The 26,490-nt window shown below is 33.7% G+C and overlaps 1 protein-coding gene across 1 annotated transcript; it reads right to left on the bottom strand.

The window, feature by feature from the left end:
- Positions 1-2,896: 2,896 nt before the first annotated feature.
- pes (peste) lies at positions 2,897-25,989 on the bottom strand. The gene is made up of 7 exons (XM_017626748.1): positions 25,971-25,989; positions 25,371-25,743; positions 8,696-9,004; positions 8,399-8,614; positions 7,253-7,556; positions 3,781-4,060; positions 2,897-3,712 (listed from the first exon to the last, which is right to left on the bottom strand). The coding sequence occupies exons 2-7, from the start codon at positions 25,494-25,496 to the stop codon at positions 3,280-3,282; spliced, it is 1,668 nt and encodes a 555-aa protein (XP_017482237.1). The 5' UTR covers positions 25,497-25,743; positions 25,971-25,989; the 3' UTR covers positions 2,897-3,279.
- Between the last annotated feature and the right edge of the window lie 501 nt (positions 25,990-26,490).

The raw sequence follows: 26,490 nt of genomic DNA, 5'->3' as shown, positions 1-26,490 counted from the left end.
ATTAATTCAAAAAACTCTAAAAACAACTAGAATTGTTCCAAATCATATTCAAATAAGTTTCATAAAAATAGGCATCCACAATTCGCAGAGTTTTGCGATTTTGTAAGAAAAGAAAAAATCAACTTCCATATTTTGTCACGTAACGACCCTCTCTTTAAATGCTTATATTTCAGGACCAAGTAGTTCGATTGATTTCATTTTTCGGTTAAATATAGAGCTAATTATGTGCTATACAATGGCCCAAAAAAGTTAAAGAAAACAAATGGTATTCCTTTTTTGTATCACATTGAAATCGTACGACTGTCACGTGCGCCACCATGGGAATGCCCATATNCCCGAGCTAATAAAAGGGAGGTAAAAAGAGCTTTTCACCATGAAATTTGGCAGGGAGTTTTTTTGTAAGACTTTCGTGCCAGAATAAACCAACAGGCAAATTCTGGCTAAAAGCCTTTTGTAAGAAAATTTAAAGACAGTAGGCAAGATAGTTTGAACGACGTTATTTCTTCTGGCGCGGAAGGGTTACAAATAAAAAGCTCTCTTGCCAACTTTCATGGTGAAAAGCTCTTTTAATATAAAGCACTTGTACATAATTTGGCTCGCGCTGTTTTAACAGGCACAATGGCAGTGTTCCGTTCGAGAGATCCGAGAACGAGTCCTCAGGTGAGGGAATTTTTTTTATCTCTGCTTTTAAACTTAAATTTCGTTTAATTTTTAGATTTTATTGTTTGGAAAAGATAACTATTTTCTTGATTTCATTTAATTTTTAGGAACTTATTTATTCTCTCTTTTTTCATTAAATTTTTGTTTAATTTTTAGATTGTTTTGGTTTGAAAAGAAACACATTTTTTAAATTTCATTAAGCGAAGCATCGGTGTTCCGTTCGGGAGAATCGAAGTCGAGTTCTAAGGCAGGTGAAATTTTTTGTGTTTGTTTTTAAATTTTAATTTCATTCAAGTTCTATATTTTATTGTTTAAAAAAATATATTTTTCATTTTATTAAACTTTTACTCTTTCTTTTTTTAATTAAATTTTCCTTTAATTTTCCGATTTTTTGGATTAAAAACTTTTTTGGTATTTAGAAACTTATTTTCTTACTTTTTTTTAAATTTAATGATTAGCTCATATTGTTTTAAAAAGGAAAATATTTTTTTAAATTCCATTTAATTTCTAGAAACTTATATTTTTCAGCTTTTTGTAATTATTATTTTTGTATTTTTTTATTTAATTTTCTTTTAGTTTATATATTTTATTGTTTTAAGAAGAAACATATTTTTTAAATTAAATGCAATTTATAGAAATTTATTTTATTCATTTTTCATTTATTATTTCAATTCAATTAAATTTTTATGGTTTAACAAAGAAAAAATATATATTTTTTTCATTTCCTAAGGCGGATTCAACGTTCCTGTCCGGAACGTTTTGGTTGGTAATTTTTGCCCGTTCTTTTCCCACTCTGTCCCACTGAGAGCGCGACAAAAATGTTCTGAACACTCTCTGGTGGAATAAAATTGAAATTGATTTTCTTTCCGAATGACTTGATGATTATGGTTGCGGTTTTCTATTTTATATGTATTCAGCCCCGAATTTCAAGTATAATTCCCGCTTAGAACCATAGTTTCTTATGTAGGCAATAATATCAACAGCTCTTCGCTTCAGAACCGAACCAAATGTGCCGAACTAAACAATGAACCGTACTCCGACAAAAAAGTTTTGAGAAAAAGTTTTCCAGTTGTTTTGCAGTTTGCCACCTAAACTATGTAGGTATAACATACATATTTTATTTTTTTTTTGAGAAAAAACTAAAAAAAACACATTTTCATTCTTTATTACAGTTTATTTATGTAATAATCTTTATTTTGTTTCATATTAAAATTTCTTTTGGTTTCTTATTCAGGAAGCTTTCTCGCTTATCACTTTTTGCTGTTCTGTCTCCTCACTTTTCTTGCTTAATGCATAAAAAAAATTTTAAATCAGCATAAGAAAATATCAAAAAAAAAACAGATCAGCAATTTATGAACTTAAAAACTAATAATCTTCTTCAATAATTTAATTTAGTTTCCAAATTTCAGGGAATATTTAATAATAATAAATTTTGAATTCAAAATACTTTTTGTTGTTTTCTTAGACTTAAAAACTACAGTGGGAAGTAACTATGTATGTACGTTTATATATTTATACATATGTGATGGTAATAAGGTTATGGAAAATGAGGAGTAAAATAGATATGTATGTCGATGAGCTAATGTCACATGCCATGCCAATAAATTATATTTTTTTATTTAATAAAAAATTTTTCATAGAAATAATATTGATAACAATTGATTGAGCAGACTTTTACGTTTAAGGAAAGATAGCAATAATTTAGAATGCAATAATTTTTACATAATTATGTGTGTACATTAGGGTGCATCGTTCTCCATAAAATAGGTTCTGTCATTCTATCAGAAACATATCATTTATTATATTTTAAGGCTTTCGCCAAAAAATTTCGGAAAACTATTAAGATTTGCGTGAGCTGGACCTAATTGAAAATACTTCTAAAAATCGAGCCTTTTTATCAATAAAATTAGTTTTCAAAGATACGTTTCCTAAAAAATCCCCTAAGACGATAGAAGACTTTAGCTGGAAAGGTCTGCGTAAATATGTATTTATAAAAATTTGTTTCAACGGAATCAAATTACATAATTTAATTTTTGGAGTTATTTTCAAATCGGTCTAGCTCACTAAATCTAAGTATATTTTGGCGGCAGTCTTAAAATATAAAACGTTTTAAAATTCCGGTGGAAAAACCGCAATTTTTTTTTTGTGGTGCACCCTAATGTACATTTGTATGTATATTTGCATATACATTTCACTTTTTATACACTAGATTGTCATTTGACGCTGGTGTTCTTTGTAAAATTTGTTGTATCAATTCGTTTCTATCTCAGAGCTACAGTGAGTACGCAAAATGTTCATGAACCGGTTTTGAATATAAAAATTATTATTTTATAAATTAACCATTACAAGCATCTAGTACAATTACTATTTTACATGGACTTATTTTTAGCAATATTAGATACCATACTACTTAAGAGAATTAAGTATGCACGTTGGTGATTTTTTTTTTTTGGATTCTACTGTCTATGAGGCTGCTTGTGTTTTTCATTATTTACAGTTTAGCACAGTTAACTATAATTCTGTTCGTTTTTTGTTTTTCAATTTAATTGCATATTAACACTAAACAATGGCAGGCGCTCTCTCGCGCTGAGCACTTTATTCATTGTCCTGATGAGCATACTATCTACTTATCACATGAAGCGATGAGGGTGGTGGTGGTGTTGGTGGCGGCCGTAGTAAACTTTCGCTTGCCTCCAACATACCTTCGATTCGTACAACTTCGGAGCTTAATTGACTGTTGTCCAGCAACCTAACGACCTCCTTTTGTGGCTTATGCAAAGGCGTTAACGCAATCGAGCGCACTGTTGTGTTCACAATCGGATTGAGTAGAGCGTTTTTACTCTTCGGATCACGACAAACGTGTGATAAATATTTTGTTGGATACCAACAGATGAGCAAAACCCCAATGGCAAACATAATGCCAGTCGCCACCTGACCCAGTGTAACGATGAGTGGCACCAAAGCGATTTGGCTGGCAATTTCTGGTGTGACGCGCACGCGTTCCTCAGCCCACATAAGCGGTATAAACGTGCGTGGAATGTTATCGAAGGGACTGTAAAGAAAAAAAAGGCAGACAATTAATATCGAACTTTGTCGGACTGCTTTCAACAATCAACTTACGGCATGCCTGGCACGGGTGACATTAGATAGTTTGCCTGAAAGCCACCGCCAACATCCATGGGCACGCCACCATTTGGCTCGAGTGTCATGAAGAACTCATGCTTGGTTGGATCGGGTGAGAGACCTTCAACCGCTTCCAAATAACTAGGATCAGCCTTGTAAAAGTGTGGATAGGATGTGTAAGTCGGTGAATCATATTGGCAGGGCCCTAAATTTATAACGCCCGATTTCTCACACACACCGTTCACGCAAAAACATTTCATTTCCGGATAGAGTGTGCCTGTAAAGAAAAATGTGAGAAGGTTAAGATTATGTGATACCAGGAGTATAGGCTGCTATTAAACTCTATGAAAGATGCAAGTTAAAACTCTAATAAATAGTAGGTTTTCTGGGTCAAGATAATATGAGTTCATTAAGTGTTGTTGTCAATCTCATAGAATGTTAGGCCCAGGAAATGTACTGGCTGTTTGATAAGGTTGGTCTAAAGGGGTGGGGGGTCTTGTAGTAGGTTTTCGTGGGTATGCAAAGGGATGGTTAGTGTAGTGCGGGACACCTTCATATTTTGGACATCGAGTAACGTTTCACCAGGCAACTCGAGCTCCAAGTGTAGGACAGATGATGGCTGGTCTACAATGATGGCATTCATGGGGCGAGAGTTGATGAAGGTATTGATTGACTTTCGATGTGCATATGTATGTAATCACGCAAGGGCATTCCGCATAAGTGGAATGACGGGCCTGACAACCCCGAGGACCCTAGTCACCGACCGTCAGTCCAAGAGCTGAGTGGAAGCTTAACTGGTAGTTGTCTCGGATACACGAGGTCTGACCTGGGACTTAATTCTGGTACCATGGAGAGTTCATTGCGGTAGGCTTCTTCGAGGAGTATCGTGGTAGCTGTGTTTTTGTACGCAAATGCGGGTAGAGTTGGGTTATGTCTTCACGAGGTGAAGTTAGATCGCAACCAGACGCCGGGGCTAGAGTACGGCAGAGGCTATAGGTTTCATGTCCGACCAAGGTGGTTAGTGTGCCCGCCTCACACTGCTAATTGGTACAGAAATGCTTTAATTTCGGGACGCATAGTTTTGATCCGTCGTGCTTCCGGGTCAGCCCGATAGACAGGTACCCACCGACAGAAACTTATGATGTTCAAGACCTATTTGTAGTCGGTCTTATTCAGTTTTAGTCATGAAGATATGTATATGATATAGTTCTGGATGTGTCTAGGAGGCGATTCGGCATCAAAAAATTGGCTGGAGGGGTGTCAGTTGTAAACGTGCCGTTCTGAGTTGTTTGAATCCTCATCCACTGCGTATTACTAACTGGCCATCATACATGAACAAGAGCTTACGGCGAGCGAACTTTAGAAGTTTCTCCATTCTGCCGCAAGTGCCTATTCGGGTGCTCACGTCACCCAACTTAGAACTGCTTGCTAAGCATGATATTGTGCTCCCTTACTGGGAGCGTTTTGGCCTCACTATGTAAATGGATTTCTGGCGATTTTAAAATGCATCCCGCGGCAGTGAGGAGTACTGTATTATGGCAGTTCTGTAGCTTCATACACGGCCCCTACTTGTCCCGCTGACCAAACATGCCATCTATTTGCTTTGAATGTTGTCGATAACATTTATTTATATCTGCCCCAAGTTTTACCGGCGAGCGATTTGAGGACTTTGTTGCGGTTTTATACTCTACTGACACTTGCGGTTGTGTGCGCCGAGAAGGACCTGGTTACTACGAAGAATTTTTTGGTTGTTCAGTTTCGGAATCGGTTCACCATCGACGTAAATAGCCATCGGTAGTCTGCCCTCTTTCGTCCAGGTTGTAAAATGGTTGCTGTGGATTTCGTAGGAGAGAGGGTTAGGCTCCTTGCAGCGCAGATGCAGGAAAGTTAGGAAAGGTAAGCGTTTAGTTTCGAGCACAGGTCATCAATTCCTTTGCGGGATGCCAATATTGGGCAGTCGTCAGTGTACGAGATGATGAAGACTCCCTCTGGTGGTTGAGGGAGTTTCGAAATCTATAAAATGTTTAGTTTTCCTTGGTTTTAACATTTTATATATGAAAATAATGTCGGCCGCTGTGGTGTAGTGGTAAGCAGTGCGCGCTTTCACTCCTCTGGTCAAAGCAACATCACAAAAAATATTGAAAAAGGTTTTTTCTTAACAGCGGTCGTCCCTTGGCAGGCAATGGCGAACCTCCGAGTGAATTTCTGCCATGAAAAGCAGCTTCTCATAAAAATTCAATCGCCGTTCGGAGTAAAACTGCAGGTTCCTCCGCCTTGTGTGACAACTTCAAGGGCGCACCCCACAAGCCGGAGGAGAAGCTCGGCCAAACACTAACATATGTATGTGTAAGCGCCAATCTATTATTAGTTGCGATCCCGTACGAGTCCGGACTAGTCAGAACAAGTCAGATTTTACTGGAAATCGATCCCGTACTCGGTTCTCTGACTATTGAGAGGACAAAAAAGAGAGTAAAAACGGTTCTCTCTCTGTCAGAAGTTACCAGTTTTAGTCCGAGAATTTTTTGCTGGTAAATTCTTGTAAATGTGTCAAACGATCAGCTGTAGTGTGTTTGGCAACCAAATTGTAAACAAAAGAAAAGTGCACTCTGCTAATTCATGTTGAAAAGTATTTAATTACTTGTTTAAGTGGATTCTAATGAATTTGAAAGTATTTTTGGTTATTTACATGTGCGAGCTGAGTGTGTTTACATACAAAATAAGCAAAAACTTACAACCAAAATTTGGAGGTCATGTTGAAGTTGACAGAAGTTACCATTTTTTACTAGAAAGCGATCACGAACTTTTCAATGTTACTCTCTCGCTCTGAGCGAATTTTTACTTTTTGACAGTTTTACTAGTCCGAGTCCGAGGAATACGGGATTGCACCTACTATTAGCAACTAATTTGTGAGAGTGATATATTCATGTAGAGAAAGCCTCCCCCAATATCCTGACCAAGTTTCATGACTAAATTCCATATAATTTCGCTGAAATCTCGATTGGTTCCGTTCTGGAAAGCCAACCCTTTTACATTATTGGTATTACAACAACAACAGCTATAAAAATTTTGATTAGAATTTTCTAGTTCCCTATGAAATATTCTTCAGTTGGCAGTGCCTATTAATTTCCTAAAAGGGTTTTATTATCCCAGAAGACAATGGTTTGGAAATTCACTAATGTGAACCAGCTAAGTAAATCAGCTGTTTGTGACACTTTAGTTTTCGTTTTTGTAAGCGCGGTGTAAGTGAAAAAGTGCTCAATTCAAAAGTGTGTAGAATGTATACAAGAAGGTTATTAATATAGAAATGCTTGAATATAATACAACATTCATATGTTAATATATTAAAGATAGTGGCTACCAAAAGGAGCGACATCACTCGCGATACTAGGTAAGCGACCCTTTACTTGCATAACACAGATCACTTGTTGCCTAATCGCTGAATTATATTTCAAATGCTTATTCGACTTACCATTATCAAGCGCCCTTTCGGTGGCAGCATATTTATAAGCTGTGATTCCATGAATTTTCACTGTTTCCATATAGTCCAATGGCATTGTGCGGCACAAGTTTTGCAAATACATTTCTACTGTATCTTTTGGAGTAAGATTTGGTGGGAAAAATTCACCCATCGAACCTCTAATGCGACCACATTCACCCTCATAGACGCCATTGTGTGTTTTATGATTCCATTCGTAAATTTGACCCATTTTGCTTAGATCATCAGCGCCGGTATAGATATTAAAGTGGCCATCATAAGCGGAGCTATCGTTGCGCTGCAAGAAAAAATGGACACAAGTATTTAGACTTCGGAATTTTAGAGACTACTTCGGGATTTTCGGAATTCTAGTGATGTTTTCGTGATATTAGAGACTACTTCGGGATTTCATGGATTTTCGGGTTTTTCGGGATTTTTTCGAAATGGTCGGGATAATTTCGGGGTTTTAAAGACTTTCGGGATTTCTGGACCTATTTCGGAACTTTCGAGACTAATTCAGGGTTTTCGGCGATATTTTGTGCTTTTTGAGACTACGCCGGGATTTTTCTTATCGGTATTTTCGAGCCTACTTCGCGATTTTTAAGATTTTCGCGATTCACGGAAACAAAACGGGCTTTTCAAGGCTACTTCGGGATTTTCAAAATTATTCCGAGATTGAAGCAGAGCAGATTGAGCAGTGATAAGATAAGGTAAGTTGGAGTGAGGTGAATTGAAGTGAGGTGAGTTAAGGTGAGTTGAAGTGAGGTGAGGTGAGTTAAGGTGAGTTGGGGTGAGGTGAGTTGAGGGTGGGGTGAATTGGGCTGAGGTGAATTGAAGTTAGTTGAGTTGAAATGAATTGAGATGGGCTGTTGAAATGAGTAAAGATGAGGTGAGTTGAGGTAAGGTAGGTTTAGCGTCTGCTAATTACTGTAATTTTTTATTATTTTTTTACTCTTATATCTATCAACTCCTAAATACCTATGTTTCTTTTAACTGAGTATGTAGACATCTGCAAATACTGAGAATATGAATAAGTGTGCCCAACATTGCTAGTAACTAAGTAATAATCGTACTACTAATGTTTATTAGTTCATTTATCAGTCTTTCTCCTATAAACAGTCAACAATTGAAAACACTTACCATGTACAGCCAGCCGATACGATCGAATGGCACCACAATATCTTTGACGAATTTCGATGCAAAACTGCCCATTGTTACTAGCGGATCACGATAGCCCGTAAACATCCACTCGTCAGCGGTTTTGGTAACCGTTAAACCTTCCTTGTACATTTTTAAAACATTTGTTAATATACGCTTTTGGATATATGACCCATTAACGGCTTTCAAGGCAGCACCCTAAAAAAAAAAAGAAAACATAAATTATTTTGGTTCTTACTCAAATTTGCTGCTTGAATATTTTAAGTCATCTATGCTTACATGCGCCACTGTATTGACCGATGTTACCCGATCCGATAGTTTGCCATTACTGTTGGCTTCATCAAAATAAAATGCCGCATATTTGCGAAATGACAAAGAACTATTGCTATTATGCCACTGAATATCCACTTTATCTGGTTTTTCTCGAAAACGATATGGTCCCAGTTCCTCGAATCGTGGCTTCCTGCCAGAGCCCACATAGAAATCTTCCGGATTTGTCCAATTGAAGAGGTATACGTCAAAGTAGAGTGGCAGCGGTGAAACTTTCCAACCCGCATAAGAAGGCGATTCGGGACTGAGCGCCATTTTCTGCGAAACGAATGAGAAAGTGGGAAAATTTAGTACATATGTGAAATTCCTATAAAGTTTTCCTATTTAACGGGAAATGTTTACAAGGAAGGGGCTGCAAAATAAGTTACGCTAGTCGCTGTAATACTTGTAATCTGCGTAAATTGCATGTGAACGTGATGTCAATGGTCAACTGGCAAGAAATTTGAAGTGTATTTTTGTACGTACATACATATGTAATAAAAATGAGGAAAATAAATTTTATATTTGTAATTTTAGTTTAAATAAGTTTTCTAATAAAATTACAATTTTGTTTAAGAATTAGCCTTTCAAGATCAATTATGTTATGATTTCTGATCTGGCGCCGGCAAGACTTATCNATGGTCAACTGGCAAGAAATTTGAAGTGTATTTTTGTACGTACATACATACGTAATAAAAATGAGGAAAATAAATTTTATATTTGTAATTTTAGTTTAATTAAGTTTTCTAATAAAATTACAATTTTGTTTAAGAATTAGCCTTTCAAGATCAATTATGTTATGATTTCTGATCTGGCGCCGGCAAGACTTATGAGTAGGCCGACAAATTGTAAAAAAAAAAAATAAATAAGCTTAGAGCTGTTGATAAGGCTTTTCGATCATGAATACTTGTGTCCATATGTATGTATCCACCTATTAGCACATACATATTGATACAAGTTGGACTTGGTTGCTTCCAAAATGTACTGTAAAATTTTTTCGCAGTTTTTGCTAATTATCTACAATAAAAAGTGTTTTTTTTTTAACCTTCTATATAAGTCGCATTGTCTTGCGGAGTCAGTGTTGCCAGGTCTTCGTCATGAGAAAACGTCACTCTTGGTCTGAAAAAACGTCATTTCCTACCCAAAAACGTCTTTTTCAAATGAATGTAGAAAAAATTGTTCTTATTCAACTTTTATTGTGTACAATGGTATATATGTACGTAAGGTATATTAAAATGTCAATTCGACAGAGCACATTTAAAATTCATTGTAAACGGGTTTGAGATCGTTAATATAAAAATAATTTTATACATACACTTGTCATCAGCTGATTAAGTCATCAACATTTTGATGAATTTTGGCTGTATCTCTTTCGTTTATTTAATGTATATTATTTTTCCATAAAATCCAAGCTCTTTAACAAACAAAATATAAATCCACAAAAACTGTGCAAAAATTATAATAAATCTGCAAATTTTCAGCTAGATTTTCAACTTTTAATTCAGATTTTATAGATTTTTTTTTGAGTATGCAGTTTGATAGCCCATTAAATTTCAGGGCAATAATGTGCAAGTTTGAAGGGCGTTGATATTTAATGTTTTGTTTCTTGTAGACATTTCGGTTGTCGAAAATGCTAAATTACTTTCTGCTGGGAAGGAGCATAGCAATATTTCAGTCTTTTTTGCGTTCATTACATTTTCAATGTAGTCTTTAAAAAGTCGCCTACTTTTTTCTGACGTTTTATGCTGCACAGCTATTTTGATGCTTTTGTGAGCGTGCGTGTTGCAATAGCTCTTCCTGATTCGGCTTTTAATGTGCAATTGCAAACATTACAGCCAGCCTCGTAACCTCAAGTGTTTACGCAACCAGCCTTTGAACACGGGATCCTTAGTCCAAGAATCAAAAAAAAATCTTTTGAAGCAGCTGCAGCAAAACACAAAGATTGTAAAGATTTATTAAGAAAATGATTCAAAATCAGTTCCTCTTGCAAGATTTAGTAACANAAAACGTCACTCTTGGTCTGAAAAAACGTCATTTCCTACCCAAAAACGTCTTTTTCAAATGAATGTAGAAAAAATTGTTCTTATTCAACTTTTATTGTGTACAATGGTATATATGTACGTAAGGTATATTAAAATGTCAATTCGACAGAGCACATTTAAAATTCATTGTAAACGGGTTTGAGATCGTTAATATAAAAATAATTTTATACATACACTTGTCATCAGCTGATTAAGTCATCAACATTTTGATGAATTTTGGCTGTATCTCTTTCGTTTATTTAATGTATATTATTTTTCCATAAAATCCAAGCTCTTTAACAAACAAAATATAAATCCACAAAAACTGTGCAAAAATTATAATAAATCTGCAAATTTTCAGCTAGATTTTCAACTTTTAATTCAGATTTTATAGATTTTTTTTTGAGTATGCAGTTTGATAGCCCATTAAATTTCAGGGCAATAATGTGCAAGTTTGAAGGGCGTTGATATTTAATGTTTTGTTTCTTGTAGACATTTCGGTTGTCGAAAATGCTAAATTACTTTCTGCTGGGAAGGAGCATAGCAATATTTCAGTCTTTTTTGCGTTCATTACATTTTCAATGTAGTCTTTAAAAAGTCGCCTACTTTTTTCTGACGTTTTATGCTGCACAGCTATTTTGATGCTTTTGTGAGCGTGCGTGTTGCAATAGCTCTTCCTGATTCGGCTTTTAATGTGCAATTGCAAACATTACAGCCAGCCTCGTAACCTCAAGTGTTTACGCAACCAGCCTTTGAACACGGGATCCTTAGTCCAAGAATCAAAAAAAAATCTTTTGAAGCAGCTGCAGCAAAACACAAAGATTGTAAAGATTTATTAAGAAAATGATTCAAAATCAGTTCCTCTTGCAAGATTTAGTAACAAAGAAAAGTTACTGGGAAGTTAAAAAACGTCATTTTTTACACAAAAAACGTCCAAACGTCAACAGGATACAAAAAACGTCCAAATGACGTTAAAAACGTCAACCTGGCAACGCTGTGCGGAGTCTTCCTTTGGGATCTCCGTTTCTCGATAACCACTTGACGCATTTTTGTCATTCGCATAATAGTCTCTGTTCATTGTAGTTTTTTTTTTTTAGGAAGATAGTCGATGAATAGAATACCTTCACAATTAAAAAAAAGGGGGAAGCCGTTAGGCAGGGTTTGGACGCGCTGAACTGGGATCATCTTCCAGCCACGTTCTGCCATGATTGAATTCTTCTCGGCTCCAATGTTTGATGGTGGCAAATGAAGGTCCAGACTCCCCATACACTGTAGACATCTGTTCTTTTGTGAGGAATTTGATGACAGTTCTGTACTCTAATTTCGTACAATGCGCGGATGACTCACACATGGTGATGGTTACGGCTCAATTACTGATAGCGTTACTACGATAATGACATGAAATTCGGACTTTATACTACTAAGCGCCAATTTCAAATGAATATTTAAACTGCATTAAGTTTAATTTTGTATTGTTATTGAAACGCCATTTAACTTTCGTTAAGTTTGAGATCAACTTTATTCAAATATGCCAAACAAGTCGCAATACTGTTGATTAGGCTACTTGAAATTGTTGTTGCATTTGTTTGCTTATTTACATTTTGTACTGAACAGCTGATTGTTTTTTGGCAAGATTGATAAAACAACGTACCTATCAGTCTTGGTTGTTTGGTACAAACACAGCCAATATTGGCTATTTAAGTACAGATCAAATGTATAATCTGAAATTGGGCCTAAGTGTATTAGCAATTAGTAACACGCAGTACAAGACATTAATGACACTTAACGGTAACTATACTTAGGCTAAAAACTTTTCAGTCTCCCCTCGTATGTTTGCATGTATTTGTGGTTATCTATTTCGTGGACTTATGACGGTAGGTAATACTTCCTCGTATTTATGGGCTGTGTGCGCGTCAGATTCTAAAAAAGGGTTTTGCGCTTGAGGTTTTTTTCAGTTTTAACGCCTTAAAAAGTGATTGCCGTTAATAAAGTTCCAATAGAACTCGATATAGGAAAGATTTAAGCAAAATATGAAAAGTTATTAAAAATTTGCCCTATATAGCTGTTTCTGTAAAGTAATGATTTAATATCTTTAATTTTTTATTTTCTCGAGTTTTGTCTTTATTTCAGTCAACTAAGTAAATATCACTCATAGAATACTAAAACGTTAATAATTTGAAAATAAATTCCTGTACATATATGAAGCCAGCGCGCTTATGACTCATCAAAGTAAGAAGAACACTAAATAACTAACAAAAAGCAATGACGAAAATTCAAGTGTTTTTTTATGACCAACGTAATAAGATAAGATATACTACAAGTTTAAATTAAAAAATAAACGATAATACAAAACTAAAATCGAGCATAAATTAACAAAAATAGATGTACACCCTGTGCGAGAAACGCTCAATATCCATCCAAAGAGAGTTTCGTTGCATTTTTGTGACACACGTGCAGTTGATCTTATGATTGAGAACTCACGGTTGGTAGAGAACGTCGATCTAAACAGCTTTATATTATCAAAACAACAACCCTTGACTGGGTAAAACCCAAGGCGAATTTATACAAGGTGGTGTTGATGGCGAATTAAATTTTCGCCGCGGTACTACTAAATGTCAAAATGATGTGTTTGTTGTAAACAAGGCGAATTCATTTTACAACAAACACATCATTTTGACATTAAGACGTACCTCGGCGAAAATCTAAATTCGCCATCAACACCACCTTCTATAAGTTCGCCTTGGTAAAACCCGAGTCATTCCAGTACTTAGAACCTGCTGTCGCACAACCACTGGACCTATCGTTGTACCGATGAGCTAGCCATAAACAACATTCATCGAGTGACAATCGGCATTAAAAAAAAAAAAAAAAACTCAACCCGTAAATGCCATCATTGGAGTTCAACCACCATCCATCTTAGACGAAGAGCTTCAGCTACCTCGAGAGACGCGCTTAGCTATGGCTTAATTATGGTGTGAATACTGCAGTCGACTGAACTTGTACTTCTGCAGACTCGACCGCGTCTTACCAAACACATGTCCGGCTTGTGACCGTAGCCCACACGACACCAACCACCTCTTCACGTGCCCCCATTCACACTCAGCTAATACCCCTCTCACTTTGGTCCGACTCTGTCAAAACATCACGTTTCATAGGGCTGCCGTTGGTTAGCTAAGCTTGACGAAACCGATTGATAGACTAGCGGATTTAGAGAGGGCTTTTTAGTGTTGCGCCAACAACAACAACAACAACCGAAATCCAACATCGCCAATGAGGATAATAGTTAAATATTGTTGAATTAGTATCAACAGCAATGCAAAAAAAAAATGCATTCTACTTAATTTTAGGATCAAATGACAAGCAAAGCCTGCCTATAAGATTTGAATAAATAGTCACAATGTCACGATCTCTGCAGATTGTTATTGAAAATTTGTTAAGGAATTTTTCATTTTGCCAAAACCACGGCGAAATCTTTTTCTTGTTAACTTTTAGATTTGATTGCTTTACAAAGAAAAATACACATATTTTTTATTACATTTAATTTTTGGTAACTTATTTTATTTTTAACTAGCAAATACCCGGCGAGCTTCACTGCGCCTTTGTGTTGTTTGATACCAGTATTATAATATTTCGTTTATTTTATCGATTTAATTAAATGCAAATTTTCAAACAGATGGCAACCCCCCTAAAAACCATTTTCGTAAGTAAGCTTTCCTAAACCGCTTCAGTTTGATACCCATATTGCAATATTTAATTTATCTTATCAATTAAATTAGATTAAAATTTTCAAACAGTGGCACCCTCCACAAAAATATTTTCAGCTAAAAGCCTGATTAAATTTCTTCTTTTGATAACCATATTGTAATATTTCTTTTGTCTAAAGAATTTACTAAAACTGCAATTTTCAAACAGGTGGCAACTCTCTATTTTTTTTTTTCTATATTTTAAGTTAGACCTCTAGCAATACATCGGTGAAAGCTGAATTCAATTTCATGCATTAGTTTTCGAATGATGCGCGTACAAACATACAGACAGACAAAAATTCTAAAAATTGTGGATTCGGCTTCTCTTGCTCAAATAAATACCCCCCCATATAAATTTGTCTTCAATATCTATAATGTACAGACATTGGCCTGTTACAATTTTATTGTATGTAAAGATTCTGCTTGTTTTTTGAATTCAAATTTTAGATTTTATTGTTTTAAGAAGAAAAATATTTTGTTTTTAGTTTCATTTGACTTTTAGAGCCTTATATTTACTTTATTTTAAGTTTCTCTTAATTATTAGATTTTATTGTTAAAAAATATATATTTTTTATTTAATCTTTACTAACTTATTTAATGCCAAATAAGAAGAAGACGAACTTATTTAATTTTTTGAATTTAAAATTGTGAATTACTTTTTTTTAATTCTTATTAGTTTTAGGAACAATATTTTTTTATTTTAATATTGTTATTGAGCTTTGCACCACGATTATGTTTACTAGGAAAAAATGAAAAAGCAACAAAGTCTAAGCTTTTTCGTTTAATTTTTAAAGACATGTTTATTTTTTTAAATATTTTTTCTTGTATAGTTAAATTTTATTTAAATTTTTGGATTTTGAGGTATTAAAAAGAAACACCCTTGAGAAAAAGAATTATCGGAATAGGTTAACGTGGTCCAAAGTTATGTGGTTATATACAAAAAAAAATAATCCGATGAATTGATAACCTCCTTCTTTTTTGAACAAACATAATAACAGATCTTTCAATTAGTCTTTCGAAAGACAAGAGCTTTCAAGATAGAAAGTTGAAAGAATACACAATTGTTTTACAAAAGATTTTTTTCTTTCGAAAGGCTGTGGTAAGTTGAGACACCGTTTTCATAATTGTCCTGTCAATCTTTAAACGCAGCCTATTACTAGGGATGGCAGCGATTAATCATTTCATTTTTTTAAATCATTTTTATCCAATTTACGATTTAATTGTCCCATAGTTTTTGTTTCATTAATCGATTAACTGTAAAATAATCGTAAAAATATTTTCAAGAAATAGGAATTCCGTAGCTGTCTAAAATTTCCAACAGCCCCAAGAATTGCGCATGTAAGCCCATTGTAAAGGCTACAAAGCTAAGTGTGGCCACGTTAAAGGCTCTATACACGCATTGCTAGTAGTTGGTTGTAAATAAGCCGTATGTAGGCAAGTTGGTCAATTTTGAGGAAATGAAAACTGTTTATCCAAATCTTTACGGACTTTCGAAAAAATACTGTCATTTAGTTGACGCCTCGGTGTCTGCTGAGCGCTTTTTTTAAAAACTGATGACAGAGCCTCCGAGAAACCGAACTGCTTAACAACAAAACGATTACCAAATTTTTTTTTTTACAAAAATGGTTAAATAACAAATAATTATCGGCGCTAAAGTGCTCGTTTTATTCTATTTAAGGCTAATTAAGAAGAGAATTAGAAATTATTAATGAAAAAATATTTTTGTGAACACTCACTGTAAGAAAATGCCTTTAAAAATTCGATTAATCGATTAATTCTCAATAATTACAATTAATAGCAATTAATTTGTTTTGGCTTATGATTAACCATATGATTAATAATCGATTATTTTATTTTATTTTGTCATCCCTACCTAACAATATCCTCTGAAAATATGAAAACTAAAATTCAGCAGCCTCGCCGAACGTATTTTTTGTATTAAAATGTTGAGCGCTCTTACCCCACAACCACAGGCGTTTATTGCCACCCAGCTAGAGTTTTGACGGACAGATATGAGCCATATTAAAACAAATATTTGTGTGTGGGCAGCAGCATTAATCTTGAATTATCTAAAAGAGAACAGCGTCTTAGTTTGATTTAGAACCAAAATTTTATCGATGTTACCACCAACGCGCTTTTTTTTAATGAAAATAGGGTGGTCAAACTATCAGATTGACAGCAATAGATATCAGGAAATAAGCTCTCAGCATTGAGCGGTCTCCATTGGCAATTCATATTATTACATATGTATGTATCAAGATACAAACTATAGCGTTTAAAGATGTTAAGTTAATTTAGAACGAAGGGTATTGTTTTAGGTACTCGTATTATAATGATTTTCCGTCATCCCTTGTCAAATTTGGTTTGGAGACAAACCGGTTTCGGCGTTGTGCCATCTTCAGTGTCATTTTTCGTTCGCAATACCAACAACAAAAATGAGAGGCTATTTACCTTGAAGTACTCGTAAATAATTAGATTGTCTACCTTATCACATTCAGTTAAATACCCAGGAATTTTACATATTTTGGAGAGCCGATTAAACACATTTAGTATTATTATATAAGTGCTGGTATAATTGCTAAAGACAGCCAAGTAGGAGTCTTTACTAGTCAAATGCTTTGATCTTTTATAACTTTAATTTCTTTTGGACACCTTTTTAACCTGGCAATTCGACAGGAGCATTTCCGTAACAAATATCGTCAGATTGGGTGTCACAAACCCCATTTAAACAAAGATTTTTGTTGATTCAAACTTTTTGAATGCCTTTAGTGCCGTTTTCTCAAGTAACTTTAAAAATGGATCTGTCTTTTAAATACATTTTTTGAGATCAAAATTTGTCTTAAAAGTGCAGATAAATTTCAAAAGCTACTTGTGAAAACAGCCCTTAAAAATTAATATTTTTTCTATAAGCAAACGTGAAGCAACTAAGAAATATGTAACTAACAGTAAGTCTGAAGTTAGAATTAGATGCCGGTTTAACCATTTTGATACACTGTTGACTATTGATGGAAGAATTTTTTTATTACATGCTCAAATGGAAAATAAACAAGACGCATGGCTGATAAATAAATACACGCGTATAAATTGTTATCGTAAGAATTATTTTGCAGGTGTTCAAAGAAATAATGCATAGTCTAAAAGCACCATTTTTGTATGTATGACGCAGGTATGTTTATACTTTAGGGCGGTCCAAAAATGCATGTGAAAAAAGTAAAGTCGGAATTTTAATGCTCTCCCCCTAGGATTGTTCTGTACTGAAAAAAATATACGCTTGTTTTTCGTTTTTTTAATTTTGAAACCAAAAAATATTTAGAGATCGCCCAAGCGTTCAAACTTTTCAATGTATTTTATATGTGGGAAAAATAATTTTTGGTAGAAGTGCTATAGAATTCATGAAAATACTTTTTGATCCGAAAATTCTGTTTCTCTCTCTCTCTATGACTTCCAACAATAATGCCCAATTCTTTATTTTATAATTTTATAATACATACTAACATTTTTTATGGGTCACCGTATTGCATTCTTTTGGTTACTATTAAAAAAATGGTTAATAAACAGGTAATTGGGTACTATTATTGGAAGTCTCTTGAAGAGAAACCAAGTTTTCCGATAGAAAAATTTTGATTTTCAAGAATTCTATACCATTTCTAAGAAAAATTGTTTTTCCCCATATAAAATACATGGAAAACGCTTTGAGCGACCACTAAATTATTTTGATTTCAAAATTAAAAAGTGGTATATTTTTTTTTATATAGAACAATCCTTTACTTATTTTGGACCACCCTATTGCACATACATACATATGAAAGTATTTAATTTAAGCCAAATAAATAAACAAATTTTGCACATTTTTGAGAATAGCACAATAATACACATTTATACGCAGTATTTGGCGACTAAATTTTATGATAGTATTTATGACAAAAATTTTACATTTTAGGCAATTAAAATGCGTAGGCATACACTCATGGACACAAGAGCTGGTACAAAATTCAAAATTACGTTGTTTATTTAATTATTTTTAATAATATTCATTTAAAACATTGTTAGATTCATTTCAGAAAAATTAATAAAAATTAAAAAAAAAATGGCATCAAAATTTAAATTTTTGAAGCTTTATTCAGAAGTGCAAGATTCAAGCCACAAAAATTACAAGTGGTTTTTAGAACTTTTTTTGAAGGTGTAGCACATTTATTTATAAAAAAAAAAAAATTTCCAAAAACTTTATGAATGCAAGTTTCAAACTTTGTAGAAAATTAAAAATATTCCCAAATTTCCATCAAAATTTCAAATTTCTTTCTTTGAATTTTTGGAATCAGGATGCCCATTAATGTTTTTCCATATAACGCATGCTCGCCTTTTCTTTTAAATCCAAAAAATTAGTATTGGTAAATAAATGTCACACTTTTTTTAAGGTAAAAAAGACACTTTAAAGCTTTGTCAGGGGAGATGGTTGCTTAAAACCACAAATGCTTGAGAATACAATCCACCAAATGCGATAAGTGCCTGTAGCGGATGCGCGCCGTATGACTTAAATATGCAAAACGTGTACACAATTAAAACCTAATTTATATCATGCATTTTCGAAAATTTTAAAATTTACTTAATACATGTGTAGATACATACTCGCAGGCATAAATAATAACACACTTTTTGCTCCTTAACCCTTTTTGTGAAACGCCAATAATAATGGTTTCAAAAAAAAATAAAAAATCATTTGCAAATCCCAAAATATTAAGGGCATACATATTCACATATGTACACATAGATGCATATACATATTTGCCAAATCTCCCAGTCGGCAAAATGACGCTTTCAGGAAGGACTTTTGCAACAACACCATCTCTTTGGAAGCTGTATTAGGGAAGATCTGCCAATAGCGCTGCCATTCGAGGGCAGACGACAAGATTTGTTTCTTCACGGCAACGAAACCCAAAGTTAAATTTTTTACTCTATCATTCAGATCACTAGAAAATCTGTCGTTCGTAATGGAACTATTCCGGAGGTACATATGTACATATCGTCGCCTGGATACAAAATTGTCGTAAGTGCCATTTTTACGATTTTTAGTTATAGATGCTGTTGTATATTTTAAAATAAAATCTTTCCAGTGGTGTATCCGTTTTTGACTAAAATTTTGATCGGAAATTTAGTACCAAACTAATCAAGATATTTCAAATGGCGTTATCCATTGAGTAAAAAGTATCGTTAATTTAGTAAAAAAAATGTATTACAAGTACCATTTTATCGTACATGTAACATACAAAGTGGCTACAAAATTGTTGATAAATGTAGCGCTCGACAAATTTTTTTTGTTAAGAGAATCCTTCATAAACCCAAGAACAATTAACAAAAAAGAATTAAATAAGTTAAGAATTCCGTGATCTAGTCACATCCCATAGTGCCGCCTAAGTGGGCAAAAATCGAAAAAATTCGTTGTCTGCAATGTGAACGTATTTGGTATTTTTGTAAAGGTAATTTATCAACTAAAAAGAATTAAGCAGAAATTTCTCTATAAAATAAATTATATGCCACTAAATTCGACATATTTTATACTAAGAATTTACATAAGAGCATAGCCATGAGTCAGCTGTTCATGGAAACAAATGTCAAAACTATATTCTTTGAAATAAAATGTTGGTTTGACGTTTTTTCTGGCTTTTGAAAGAAGAAAAAATGGGTTTTTTGCTAATGCATAGAATCATTTTTTTCGTTTTTTTTTTCAGTGCCATCATATCTGTACGATTCGGCCTATTTTCAAAAATGAAGTGTCGGATTAAAAAGAATGGCCCGCAGACAATAGCGGTTGATTTTTTTTAAAGAGTTGCCACCTGTTAAAAAATTAAATTACAATTTTGCAATAAGTTAAATGAATTAATAAGGGATTGGTATCAATCGAAATGGGTATGAAAAAGATTTATTTCTCAACTACATGTAGAAGGCTGCCACCTGTTCAAAAAATCTAATTCCATTTGAATTAAAGGAATTAGGTAATTCAAGTAGATAGATATCACCATATGGGAGACAGCCGAACGAGTTTTAAGAAGGTTTTATCTTGCAAATATTACGTAGAGGGTTGCCACTTGTTTGTAAATTCAAATTTGTTTAAACTAAATTAATAATTGTTCAAACCAAAGGTTTACGACAACGTATTTGTTATTTTTATTACAAATACATACATTGTTAATCAGTGATTGTTTCTGATTCCTTTTAAATTACTGGACTCTTAAATTGACTTAAAAATGTTTTTACTCTTTACTTATTGCTTGCTCAATATGTTCAATTTTGATATACATATTTCAGTTACCGTATTCCTTCAATTAAAGTGAGTTTGTTTCTTTTGAACATGTGGCAACCCTTTTACGTGTCATGTAGAAGTAAAGCATTTTCAAACCCATTTCAATTGATACCCATGTAATGTACTTATTAAATAATTTTAATATAATTTGTAACAGGTGGCAACCCGTTTCAAAAAAATAAAACTTTATTGCACATCTACAGGCCAAGCCTTGTCGTTTGACACCTCACTTTTGAAAATAGAAGGAACTATATATACATACATACCTATATAAGTTTCCCAAGAACCTGAATTTTCAACTTCAAACTGCATTGACGGTGAAACTATGAAAGTTTTCCAAAAAAAAAATTTCATTTAAATTCGTCCATAATTCTATTTTTGCCCACATTTTATATGGAAGGGAGAGTGCGTGCATCCTCGCGTTTTCGAGAAATTGCATTCCAAACTTAAATCGTGATTTCCCAAAATCGGCCGGAAGTAACACATGACTCTCTTTACAGTCTGGCTTCTAGTTAAAAAATCTAAATCTTGTCGGCCTGTGTTCTTATTTTTTAATTTTGCTCACTGGGATGTAGTGTANTTCGTCCATAATTCTATTTTTGCCCACATTTTATATGGAAGGGAAGCACTCTGTGCATCCTCGCGTTTTCGAGAAATTGCATTCCAAACATCAATCGTGATTTCCCAAAATCTGTCGGAGGTAACACATGACTCTCTTTACAGTCTGGCTTCTAGTTAAAAAATCTTGTCGGCCTGTGTTCTTATTTTTTAATTTTGCTCACTGGGATGTAGTGTATGTATGTATTTGTATGCATGTGTATATACACAAAATGCTCTTTGTTAAAATTTTCAAGTTACCTTGTTGAGACTACTAAATTTTACGACAATTTGACTTAAAAGATGTTGAAATATATATTTTATATGCACATAAAGATTTTCTTTTCTGTTACTTTTAGGATTATTGCAAAGTCATTAAGCAAATTAATTTTAATTGCATACACACTCACAAGAAAGTGGAACTCTGTGCAGCACTTTTTGGCTCTCGGGCAGCGCGCTGCTCCCATTTCATTAATTTCAACTGTAATTTTGTTCGACCGAAGGTTGTCGAAAGTTGCTATTTATCAGCTTATTGTGGTGATAAGCTTTAGCGAGTTGTACAAGGTTTATGGCTTCACATTGTCTCATTAAATTACAAGTTTGAAGGAAGTCTATCTTCTTTGCATGAAAAGCAAAAAAAAAACACCATGCATTAAATTTACATCAGGTCTTGTATTTGCAATTGGAATAGCATTAGCAAATTTTTTGTGCTCGCTGCAATGGCAACCGTGTGCATTTTTTTGTTGTGAATCTACAAATGCACCGAATATCCAAATGCAAGAACATCGTGTGCATATCCTGAACAGCCCTAATGTTTTCAGATTTAGGGCCGGTTACTCAATGTCCGGTTAACACTAATCTCCGGTTAAAAATCAATATCGACGTCGTCGAGTCAGTAACGTCGATAACGATGTTTACCCGCAGATTAGTGTTAACCAGGCATTGAGTAACCGGCCCTTAGTAAAATTTCTCTGTCTAATCAGCTGCTTGACAAAATTGAGTAAATAGCAAACAAAATGAAACTTAGAAGTAGACGTCTTATTGCAAATCGACTATCCGAATATTCGATTAGTCGATTAGTACACCCTTGTTCATATACATACATATGTACATACATGATCAAAAGTGGCCAAAAATGGAAATCTTATCGGAACTCGGAGGTTTTTTGGATCGCTGATTGCGAATCTGAAGTTATATTTGAAGAACTCAAAATGGTGGATCTAATATGGCGAACAATATTTTGAAAGTCAATCGGATAATTTTTTACTCGAGGGCGATTGACGTCGCCGATTTCGAATCTGCAGTTAGATTTAAAAAATTCGAAATGGCGAATCCCATATGGCCGATAAAAAAACGCGCCTGAAGTTTAGTGTTTTAGTTTTCGAAGCCGACCACGAGGAGATTACAGTATGAATAAAGCCTTAACTTTTTTTGTTTTATTTAAAAGTTTTTTTTTTAATATTTAGTTTTTTATATTCTTTTTTTTTAAGTTTTTTAACTATTTTTAAGTGGAAAAAGAAAACTGATTGATAGCACAGGGCAACACTGGTTTTGATGCGGCAAATGTTAAAGCTGTTTTTGATAGACTTTCTGGTGCTGATCAAGAATCCGTAGGTATAAAGTTTCCATCTGGTTCAGATTTTGAGAAAAACAAGGTCAAAGTGTCAAAAAATCGCGTTTTTTCCAATTTTCGTTCCGTTGGACCATAACGGCAACGCTGATCATAAATGGAAACAGATCTCTATGAGGTTCACATCATTGTTGATGAATTTGCGTGCAAATTTTTTAGTCAGATTCCGATCATTGGTCACGGGACCATAGTTATATTATTTAAAAGTTTATCGGTATGAGTATCGAAAAAAATCGATAACATTTTATGACATTATGGATAAATATACATATTTATCGATAATAACACCCTGAAAACTATCGATGTTGATATCAGCCAATGTATCGACAACTATGTATGCATACATATGTACATTAGGCTGGGTATTTCCTGATTGTGCAGATAATCCTAAGAGAAAGTATAGACACAAAACAGATGTATTTACTTTCTACAAATAGCTTAAACAAAAAAATCAAATGTAAGAGATCTAAATCCAGATATTTTATATACAAAAGTTTTAAGAAAAGATGAAAACAACTAATATTGTGAAATTTAATTTTTAATTTAAAAATGTGCAGGCTAGAAACTCATTTCCGAATTATAGTGTATTGTACATTTTCTCTTAGAATTATCTATAAAAGCATAAAATACTATGCGATTCGTCGAAAAACTTTCGTCCGAACAATTTGACCCACCCTAATGTATATACTTTACAATTTTACAAACATTTTGAATAATTTATTTCTGGTATTCTCCAGTCACATTTTTGTAATTAAATTAAAAAACTGTCTTTGTAATTAAATAAAAAAACTGTCTTCAAATAAAAAAATAATTTAACATAATATGTGTCTATAAAACTGCAAACTTTGCTATGCATATATTTATAGTACATACATATGTACCTGCGTATAAATAGAGGGGTGAAGGTTACATTTTGCAATAAAAATAACAACGATAAAAGTAATTAGGAAGTAAATTTAAGCATTAAACGTTATGACCAAATTTTTTTACTGCTGTCTATTTCAAGGTAAGGACAACATTCTTAAAGGTCATTTTCAATGCCTATTCGTCCTTTTGCACAAAAAAATTAATATTTTTCAATTGTAAAGGATTTTATCTTCTATTTGGTAGCCATAATCTTATTCTATATAGCACTAAGTTTTTTAAATAATTTTTGGAGCTATTCAAATATTTAAAATTTCAAAGGTCTCTATAAAAAAAATCCTGACGCCAGAAAGAAAAACTTAAAACGCATTTTTACTAAATTTGGCCCCCATTTTTAAGAGTATATTCATTATTTCGAGTGTTTTGAAATTTTTTGTTCGATTTTAACTCATAACGCAGTTTTACTATACTAATACATATATATTTATTTCTTCTAGGCTGAATACAGATTTAAGAAATTTTTATAGTAAAAAATTAATTTTTCATTTCTTATACGTCACTCTATATGAAGTTTTCGTTTCGTTATCGAGACAGCCCCTAATAACGGCCCTATTTAAAATGTTTGTTTGTTTACAGAAAAACGTCATAAAAATCGAAGCTCTTCAGCTGAAAAATCTTTCTATATTAAGGTAACTAGTTTAGCTGAGTCAGCAAAGGGTTAAACAAATAAATTTTTTTCTATTTCCTTGAATGTATGGTCCAAAGTTTAACGGTAATCGAAGCACTTCAAATTTTAGTTAGATACTTTTACATGAATCATCACTGCAATTAAATATTTACAAACTTTTGATAATCAGATGCCAAATTTATCAGTCAGATTAAATAGTACATAGGCGTATTTGATTTTTTTTTTTGTTGTTTTTGCTCTAACATAATTTTCCAAATTACTAATAATGGTTCTGTGTAGTTTTCTTTGCTGATAGGTAGACTAGACCACTTTCGCAATGCTTGGCCATTTCCGCAATGCACGGCACTGCTCGGGCTGACACAGGTGTGCCACTTTGCTGATAAGTAATCAAATGTTTTGTGATAAATGTGCAGGTGTTCAAATTTTCACGCAAAAAAAAGGCGATAACTACACAGAATTCTACTTACTGATTGCTTACGTTCCAAGAATTTTACATTAAGCGCACATAAGTAAGCGACAAATGCGGAATATTAACCATGTTTCATAGTAAATATTAGTAATCTAATACTTCATTTCCACCAAGCCTTAGCTGCAGTTTATGGCTATTGGAAAAAGACGCTTACAACTCGGAGGGAAAAACAGCAAAAAGTATTTAACAATAAACCTTGCCGAACCTTTTATTAAAATTCCTGAAACCTACCTGCGCTCTGAACTGGAGTTAAGCTTTTGGTGGCAATAGGCTATAAGCCACGCTTTTTAGTTTATTTTTATTTATTTTTTTAATCTTAATGACTATTTACTCACCTCACCACGCATGCGCGTAAATATATCAATCCAATTTGCGAACATATAAACGCCGCCGACGAAGAAGAGTGCGCCCAGCGCTACGACACTCAATCGCCAAAGGAAGTGACACAGCGAAGAGGTCATCTTTGATGTTTGTTTTTCTGGTGCTGTTTGCGCTAGATGTGTAGACTGTTGTGTGATGATTGTACAAATATGTATGTATGTATGTATGTGGGTCTTTTTCTACACCCACTCTAATACGCGACGCAAGTGGTTGCAAGTTGCTGCGTGCAACCGCACTTCACAAAAACTAAGTATTTATTTACTTAACGGTCTCGGTTCTTTTTCTTTGTGTCACTTGCACGGATTACGTTTACTAATTGTATTTGCACTAGAAAACGAATAAACGATAGCAAAAGGAAAACAACAAAAACACTGTATTAATAATGCGACACTTTCTTAAGTAAAGCAGAAATTTTCTTAAGTAAATACTTGAATAAGTATGTAAAATATGTATATATGTATGTGCTTATTAAATATTGTATTGTATTTAGTAGATATATTTAGCGCTTTAAGTATTTAGATGGCGCATAACGCGTCAATTCGTTTGCCTCCCACAATGTAGACTGCAAATTTGCTAGTTTGCTAAATTCACTCGTCGCTTGGACGATCGTCTGATTTTGCAAGGCATTCTTATCAGCAATTAGAGTCGTCAAAATTCCACAGATAATCATTTGGACTTAGCGAGTCAGGCGCGATAAAGCCCAAAGTGGGAGCCGGTGAAATAAATATATAAATATTCGTGCAGTTAAGTGTATACTAAGTGCTGGAAAAAGCGCTCTGAGACTTTTACTCTCATTCAATAAATACTTAAATAAAGAGCACTAAAGTTTACCTTGTTTTGTTGGCGAGTAAACATAGTAAATATATATGTATGTATATAGATATATTACATTGAAATGGTAGTCAGAAAAAACAATGAATATGTATAAGTTTTTATATACTTATGTATTTATGCGGATTCATTTCGTTAAGCATGACACATCATTTGTAGCGGAGTTATAAAAAAGATTTTGATATATATACAGTGGTGGCAGAAATAATAGACTCGCCTTACTTTGAAGAGGTTTGGCTATTA

This window comes from Rhagoletis zephyria, unplaced genomic scaffold, assembly GCF_001687245.7.
Source record: "Rhagoletis zephyria isolate East Lansing unplaced genomic scaffold, Rhagoletis_zephyria_1.1 Rzeph_scaffold_04818, whole genome shotgun sequence".
Lineage (NCBI taxonomy): Eukaryota > Metazoa > Arthropoda > Insecta > Diptera > Tephritidae > Rhagoletis > Rhagoletis zephyria.
The sequence above is the reverse complement of the archived record's forward strand: the minus strand, read 5'-3'. Positions and strand labels throughout refer to the sequence as shown.